General features: G+C 52.7%; 1 protein-coding gene across 1 annotated transcript; it reads right to left on the bottom strand.

The window, feature by feature from the left end:
- Positions 1–272: 272 nt before the first annotated feature.
- On the bottom strand, positions 273–8,251 carry nfkb2 (nuclear factor of kappa light polypeptide gene enhancer in B-cells 2 (p49/p100)). The gene is made up of 20 exons (XM_068740887.1): positions 8,075–8,251; positions 7,342–7,440; positions 6,924–7,075; positions 6,527–6,639; positions 6,289–6,447; positions 5,513–5,617; positions 5,337–5,425; positions 5,013–5,151; positions 4,768–4,884; positions 4,360–4,545; positions 4,132–4,273; positions 3,932–4,046; positions 2,740–2,947; positions 2,502–2,671; positions 2,304–2,406; positions 1,891–2,069; positions 1,730–1,811; positions 1,466–1,641; positions 1,279–1,390; positions 273–1,141 (listed from the first exon to the last, which is right to left on the bottom strand). The coding sequence occupies exons 1-20, from the start codon at positions 8,141–8,143 to the stop codon at positions 1,074–1,076; spliced, it is 2,583 nt and encodes an 860-aa protein (XP_068596988.1). The 5' UTR covers positions 8,144–8,251; the 3' UTR covers positions 273–1,073.
- Positions 8,252–8,547: the final 296 nt, after the last annotated feature.

Here is an 8,547-nt window from a genome sequence, read left to right as displayed (position 1 = left end):
TTGTTTAGAAGTTCGAATTGATCTTTTATCAGAGCTTATAAAAGTGATTCTCTTCATATCTTGAATTATGAGATATGAAGAGAATCATGGATTAAAAAAAAAAAACATTTAAAATGAAGGAAGTGTGACGTAACGATAGGAGGCGGTCGCCAGGTGGCAGCAGAGAGGCGCTGAAAGTTTTTGCTGCGGCCTGAATGTGCGCGACGTGACGTCATAGTGCATCATGTTTTAAAGACTTAGAGAATAAAATAAAAGCAAACTGAAGAGTCATTTTTATTCTGGCTGATCGGTTTAGCGGAGAAAACAAAACAGATTCATCCTCGACTAATTAAAATTATTCTTCGTCAGAATGTTTTATTCTTATCTGTGTTCATATCCTGCAGCAGAGACAGGAAAATAAACAGAAACGGAAACGATTCCCAAAAACAGGAGGACATTAAGTCAAATCAGGAGAGGTCAGAGGTCAGCCCCGCCCCTCTCTGGGGTCACCATATTCCACCAAACCTGCACATAGCAACATGATCCCGGCTCTGGGCTTTACCGGGATGAACTTAGACTGGTCTTCGTAAAATCCCAGTTTAAGTTTGGCTTGTCTCTGACTGGTTTCCCGTTTGATCAATAAAACCCGTTCTGCAGATAAACGCTCAATTACTGTTTTTCATGTCGTCTCCTCGCCCTGAATGTCTGATATCGATCTCTGTGAATCAATAAATACTACGATGGTTCTGTTTAGACTCGGGACCCACGAGAACCCACGAGAACCCACGAGAACCCCTTCTCTTTTTTTCCACGTGTGGAAAAAAAAAATTGGGCAACAAAAAAAAACAACAGAATTTGGGGAAAGCAAAATTCTGTATTGTGTCGTATTTTAATCTGAAACACGATGTAGGCGTCCAGGTAAACAGGTGAGACGTGTTCCGATGACGTCACCGCCGCTGAACCGGCCGAGTCGTTTTAAACCTGCTTGTCAGACAGTCAAACCAGCAGGACTGACTGGTCAGACTGGTTTCAGTCCTGGTTCCTCCACTGAGAGACGAACCGAGCTGCTCACAAAAGATCTCATTTCCTGCTCGTCACTGATTGGCCAGAGGTGGCTCCTCCTCCATTGGCTGGCTGCCAAAGCCGCTGTCGACAGTGGCATCTGATTGGACAAATAAACGTAGAGATGGTGAGTGGCTGCGAGCTCGGAGCGTGTGTGTGCGTCTGTGTGCGTGTGTGTGCGTGTGTGTGCGTGTGTGTGCGTGCGTGCGTGCGTGCGTGCGTGCGTGCGTGCGCTACCTGTGCCGTGCTTGTCGTCTCGTAGCTCCGTGCTTCTCAGCAGTCGGACGCCGTCCGTCAGACCCAGAGACTGAAGTGCATCAGCCAGACCTTGGACCGGACCTCCACCCAGCTGGACAGACAGACGCAGGGCGTTAGCCGCTACGCTAACGGGCGGGCTGCTAGCGGCGGCGCGCCGCCGAGCTACCTTGTAGTGCTCCAGCAGGTGCCGGCAGGGCGTCGGGCTGTCCAGGTACAGGTGAGTCAGCGTCATCATGCCCAGCTTCTCTGCCAGCTTCTTCCAGGGAACGTCTTCGACACTCAGCACCTCCACCAGCCGGGACAGCGTGTCCTCGTCCAGCCCCGGCGCCGGCGCCTCCGCATCTACGGCGGCGGCACAGGTTCGTTTTCTAAACTCTCACATCCGCTCACTTCCCGTTAGCGTTAGCTTTCACGTTAGCGTTAGCGTCACCTCTCCTGCTGCCCGGCTTCTTCTTCTTACTGCTGTGACGGCTGGACTTTGAACTCGGCCTGGAGTTCAGCAGGTCTCTCACCTGAGGACACGACGGCGACTCGGTCACCGACCAGCATCAGCGCGCGCTCAACATTTATTTTGAAGGGATCGTCTCTCACCTTTTGACACTTAGCGAGGTCAAGGGGGGTGTGGCCTCCTGCAGGTCTCTTCCGAGGGTTGATTGGTGGAGATGCGGGCTGTTGTTCTTTGACCTCCTGTCTGATTGGCTCATCCTGCTCTTCGTCAGAGGAGGAGCTAAAGAACAGGGGCTCGTCGTTCTCCAGGTTCTTATCAGCACCTGATGGACGTCCGTCGTTTAGTCGCTAGCAGATGTTTACGTTAGCGTCTGCGAACGCTACCGGCTCTGCTAGTCATTAGCCGTCTGAACCGGTTACTAGCATGCTATGGCTAGTAACCGGTAGCCCTCTTTTAGCTCACATTGATTTCTAGATTGAACAGATGAAACATTGAGCTTATTGATCGTATTTGCCATTGACAGTGCCCCCCCCCCCCCCCCCCCCCCCCGTCTCACCTGCGGCGACCAGCATGGAGCAGAGAGTTGGCGATCCTAGACTGGCCGCCAGGTGAAGAGGTGTGTTTCCTCCGAACGTGCAGGCGTTGACGTCTGCCCTCAGCTGCAGAACGAACACAGAGCGAACGATGTAGCGCCGTGATGTCACAGGCGTGATGTCACAGGCGTGTGGGTGAACAGGTGGCAGGTGTGCCGTACCTCGGTGAGCAGCGTACACGCCACCTTGAACAGGTTTCCTCTGACGGCCAGGTGGAGGGCAGTGTGTCCACTCTTCTGCTCAGGTGCATTGATTTTGGCTCCGCCCTCCACCAGTAGGCGGAGGCAGCGTTCGCCGTCCCTCCTCACAGCCAGGTGTAAAGGATGAAGACCTGAGTCATACCGATAATACTTAATAAAGGTTGCCAGAGAAATATCATCACCCAACTGATTCTCTCACCGTGGAAATCAGGGGTGTTGACCAGGTGAGTGTGTCGGTCCCCCAGGTGAGCCAATAGTGGGCGGAGTGTGCTGCTCTCTCCCACCAGCGCTGCCAGGTGGATCGGACTGCGACCGTCTCTGTCCAGCAGGCTGGGGTCAGCCCCCGCCCTCAGCAACATTTCCACCACCTTCACCTGTCGGGTGATCACCGCCAGGTGGAGAGGAGTCTGCAGAGAAAGCAGGTGAAGCAGTTAGTTAGCTGTGCTAAACGTGATCAGCAGGCTGTTAGCTACCTGTAGGAGGTAGTTAGCTGTGCTAAACGTAATCAGCAGGCCGTTAGCTACCTGTAGGAGGTGGTTAGCTGTGCTAAACGTGATCAGCAGGCCGTTAGCTACCTGTAGGAGGTGGTTAGCTGTGCTAAACGTGATCAGCAGGCCGTTAGCTACCTGTAGGAGGTGGTTAGCTGTGCTAAACGTGATCAGCAGGCTGTTAGCTACCTGTAGGAGGTAGTTAGCTGTGCTAAACGTAATCAGCAGGCCGTTAGCTACCTGTAGGAGGTGGTTAGCTGTGCTAAATGTGATTAGCAGGCTGTTAGCTACCTGTAGGAGGTGGTTAGCTGTGCTAAAGGTGATTAGCGGGCTGTTAGCTACCTGTAGGAGGTGGTTAGCTGTGCTAAACGTGACCAGCAGGCTATTAGCTACCTGTAGGAGGTGGTTAGCTGTGCTAAATGTGATTAGCAGGCTGTTAGCTACCTGTAGGAGGTGGTTAGCTGTGCTAAAGGTGATTAGTAGGCTGTTAGCTACCCGTAGGAGGTGGTTAGCTGTGCTAAACGTGATCAGCAGGCCGTTAGCTACCTGTAGGAGGTGGTTAGCTGTGCTAAACGTGATCAGCAGGCCGTTAGCTACCTGTAGGAGGTGGTTAGCTGTGCTAAACGTGATCAGCAGGCTGTTAGCTACCTGTAGGAGGTAGTTAGCTGTGCTAAACGTAATCAGCAGGCCGTTAGCTACCTGTAGGAGGTGGTTAGCTGTGCTAAAGGTGATTAGCAGGCTGTTAGCTACCTGTAGGAGGTGGTTAGCTGTGCTAAACGTGACCAGCAGGCTATTAGCTACCTGTAGGAGGTGGTTAGCTGTGCTAAACGTGATTAGCAGGCTGTTAGCTACCTGCAGGAGGTGGTTAGCTGTGCTAAACGTGATTAGCAGGCCGTTAGCTACCTGTAGGAGGTGGTTAGCTGTGTTGAGGATGTTGTGCTGCTGGCTGCTGAGCAAGGTGTGGATCAGTTGCTGGATCACACCTGTCTGCTGATGGATGACGGCCAGGTGCAACGGACTGTTGGAGGGGAAAAGCATCAAACCGTAAAAGGATGAAACTCTAAATCAGTCTTTGCACCTCCTGATTGTTGCACCAAACTCACGTGTCTCCGTTCCCGTCCTGGACGCCACACAGGTGTCTCTGGACGGCCAGAAGGACCCGGGCGTCGCCAGTGCTGCAATACTGCAGCAGGGCGGCGGCAGTCTGTCTGGCGCTCTGGGAGGCCCGACTGCGGAGGGCGCCGGCTGTTGACCAATCACAGCTTGACGTTCAGAAACGACCAGCAAACATCGGCGTTCATTCTGCGGTCGGGGTTTCCTCAGCCTCTCACCGATGTGGAACAGCTGCTGCTGGAGCGGCGACCCAGTTGCTCCTCCGGTCTGACCCGCTGCGTGGCCGTCCGGCCGTTGATGGGCGGAGCCTGACATCTGTGCCCCTCCCCCTCCGCCGAAGCCCGCGAAGCCTCCGGAGAAGAACACGCCGCCTGTTCTGTTCATCAGCTGGTTGAACTGGAATCCTGCAGGAGGAATCGAGGCCTGAAAACGGCTCCAGGAGAAAGAGCTGCGACGTTTCACGCCGTCGCCCTGACGACAGCAACCATTAGCGTCCCCCTAGCGCAGCTATCTTCTTCCTCTCTGAGTTAGCAGCTAGCTGCTAATAGCACCAACATCCTCCTTGATGTTTGCGCAGAGAAGCAGCGACAGAATGCCAATAAATATTAACGCTATAGATATCCTACCTTCTCCTCCAGCTCCTCCTCCTCCGAATGCTCCAGCTCCTCCTCTTCCTCCTCCTCCCCCCCAGGGTTCGTAGTGAGGCAGCGGCTTCTGCTTCTTCCTCATCACCTCCTCTTTGTCTGCATCAGGTTGAAAGGAGGGAATGTAAAGGTGGCAAAAGTAGAACCTGAGGACAGACGGACACCAGCTGTTCCTCGGAGGGGGACCCTTTGCCCCCCCCCCCCCCCCAGGCCGCTGGGACACTGACCTTCGACCTGTGGTATGTAGGTGAACTGCTTGGGGGTGCTGCTGTCCCCCGCCTTCTTCCTCTTGAGCTGCAGGAAGACGGTGACGGGCTGCTCGATCTCCGCGCTGTGATAGGGCGGCGTTTTGAACACGATGGCGTACTGAGGAGAGACGGAAGAGACGGTCACGGAACCCAAACCGTCCACGTCTGTCCGAAGAGACGAGCTGAAGGACGACTGAACGCCCCCCCCTCCAGGTCCCGGGACTCGTTTCTAGATCGTGTTCAGGCTTTTCCCGTTTCGTTCGCCGGTTCTCAGCGGCAGGAGGCGGAGTCTGAATGCCTCACCTGTTTGTGAACGTCGGTGGGCGAGAAGTCACCGAACGCCTCCCACCCTCCCTCGTCGTCCTCCTCGTAAAAACGGATCTCGATGTCGTCTGAAGCAAGCGGCACAGAGGCATGATGGGATATCGCTGAGAACCAACACTCCTCTGGAGCGCCTTTAAACGAGAACGTGAACGCACCTTTCTGGACTTTGTCACAGAGCAGGAAGATCTCGTCTCCCCCGAGCACCGAGCCGCACGTCCTGTCCAACCGGGAGATCTTCAGGTTGGATGCGTTGGGCGACTCTGTGGGAGGAACCGGGTCAATGAGGCGTCAGGAACGGCGGTGCAGACCATAATAACATCGCCCCAGCGTCACTGGTTGCTAACGTCTCGTTTGAATGTTTGTCTACAGAACCGAGTCACATGACCTCGATGACATCACAGCGAGAATTGCCTGCAAGGCAATCCGGAGGACAAGGAGCTCCACCAGTTCAGGCAGCTAATCAGCGCTAGCACTTTCCTAGCATATGCTAGTGCTACTAGCGTTATCAACAGTGTTACATCAGGTCATGTGATCCTGAATGCTGGAACTGATCAGCTGTGTTCTGTTTCATCCAGGTGGCCACACCCTAACTTGTAATGCCATAGCATTATTATGGGATGTTACCACAGGTAAACTATGTAAACTCTTGAAGCTTCCTGGATGAATCCTATCAGCCCGGGACCCCCCCCCCCTGGATGCTGGAGGAGCTTCCTGGGTGAATCCTATCAGCCCGGGACCCCCCCCCCCCCCTGGATGCTGGAGGAGCTTCCTGGATGAATGCTATCAGCCCGGGACCCCCCCCTGGATGCTGGAGGAGCTTCCTGGGTGAATCCTATCAGCCCGGGACCCCCCCCTGGATGCTGGAGGAGCTTCCTGGATGAATCCTATCAGCCCGGGACCCCCCCCTGGATGCTGGTCTCCGGGCACTCACTGCTGTCGTAGATGGGGTTGGAGACCACCGGTTTCAGCGCCCTGGTGAACCCCCCGTTGCTGTCCTGCAGGTAGGCGGTGAACCGTAACCGGACGATGTTCAGGTCCATCACCTTCCCCAGCTCCTTGGCCTCCTTCAGGGTAGAGTTCTCCTCTGAATCTGGAGGACAGTCTGCAGGTTCACCAGCTGTTAGCATCGTGCAGCTAACACGTCAACCACAGACAGGGGGGGGGGTTACCTGTCAGGTGACAGTGACTTCCTTTTTGTCGTCTCCTCTCTTCTCTCAGCCTCCTGCTCAAAACCTCCACCACTCCTTTCTTGGTCACATGGAGGATCCCGAGGTTACTGAAGCTACAGGAAGTGACATCACCAGTCAACATGGACGCCCAGGCGTGGCAGAAAGCGTTCATTCATCAGCATATTGATTGTTTCTTCAGCCCACAGCTGCTGAGAGCAACGAACACACACGTAATTTATCCTTTAGAACAAACCCACAAATAAAAACATCCCAGTAATTAGCATTAGCGTAATTTAGCTCCCATGCTTACTTGCTATCATATTTAATGTAACTGCTATTTTTAATTGATCTGGACATTCAGCGGTTTCCTAGCGCCGGACTGTGATTGGATACTGACGAGGCGGTGAGGTCACTGGGGCCGATGTCCAGCATGCAGGTGCCATTTTCGGTGCAGTGGCGTCCCACCAGGCTGTGTGCGTGGACGCGAGGAGGATCGGTGTGAGTCACAAGCTGGACCTCCACGCGGGCGTGGCCCACGTAGTTACTGATCTGAAAAAGCAGGTAAATACTCAGATTACCCAAAGTATTGTTTATCACACTGTAGTGTGTAGCAGCTAGCACCTGCTAACAGCTAGTACCTGCTAGCACCTGCTAGCACCCGCTAACAGATACAAGCTGCACGCTATTTCCCATTCTTCCTTCTGTCTCGTGTTTTTCAAAGTGTCGGAATCTGCATCCGTCACAGAGGCAGAGTCAACCCCCCATTAAGCCCCCCCCCCCGGTGGAAAGGGGAAGCTGCAGCAGATGCGACCCACCTTCACTGTCGGGTAGGTTCTCCTGTTCTTCTCGCTGGAGGCTCCTGGGAGTCCGCCGTGGGACGGACCCTCGCACTCGTACCGGAAACGGAAACCTCGCTGAGGACGCACAGGAACGCGTTTTTACTCGTCTGCCGTAGCTTTTGGCTTTCGCTGAGGTTCTGATCCGAATCGAGAATGATTGTTAGCGTTTCTTTATAATCGCCACTAATTATAGTCAGAGAAGTCACATGACCTCCTTTTCAGTCCCATGCTCCATGTTGTTATGCGACTGCTGGAAAAACCCTGGAGTACAGGAAGTTACAGCCCGACGGCGGGAACTGAGCCACTTTTCTCAAATCTTATCCTGCTTTCTTACATTTGCTCCCTCTCTAAGACGAAAGCAAAACGAAACGAACACTCGTAGACGGGACTCTGTTGCCTCCGTCTGGATGTTCTACATCTACTCAGGTATTCAAACATGCATTTCATACGACATAAAAATGTGTTTTAATCTGGTCCTGCAGCAAAGTGCCGTTTTAGACAGACCAGAACAAACCAACCAGATCTCAGAAGTAAAGGGTCCTAATGAAGATCCCTGAGGGGCACCATGAATAAACCGGAATCCTCATTTATACTTCCATTAGGAAGCTCATTATAACGCATCTACAAAATAAAAAGAGGGAGGAATAGAAGGACAAAATCAATACGTTTGAACAATTCAATCAGAAAGAGGAAGTAGAATATCAATCACCTGTTTGGGCTCCTCAATGATTTGAATATAAGGACCGTGAGCTGGAACAGAAAGAAAACAGAAAAACATTCTGGAGGAACCGTCACCAGAACGCTCCACGTCAAACACACACACACACACACGTTTACATCACACACACACACGTTTACATCACACACACACACACACACACACGTTTACATCACACACACACACACACACACATGTTTACATCACACACACACACACGTTTACATCACACACACACACACACACACATGCTTACATCACACACACACACACACACACACTTTACCAAAAAGGTGTAAATATGGCGTGTGTAAGTATTTGTATTGCATTTCAACTTCTTCATTCGCCGATGAACGGAGTGCACACTGATGACATCACTACAGATTACTTTAAAATCTGTCTGCTCACCTGTCTCAGGTATGTAGGGTTCAGCCTTTATGTCCACGGGAGGAATGTAGTCATAC

This window comes from Brachionichthys hirsutus, chromosome 7 (genome assembly GCF_040956055.1).
Source record: "Brachionichthys hirsutus isolate HB-005 chromosome 7, CSIRO-AGI_Bhir_v1, whole genome shotgun sequence".
Lineage (NCBI taxonomy): Eukaryota > Metazoa > Chordata > Actinopteri > Lophiiformes > Brachionichthyidae > Brachionichthys > Brachionichthys hirsutus.
Note: the sequence above shows the minus strand (reverse complement) of the source record. Positions and strands in the feature narration are given on the sequence as shown.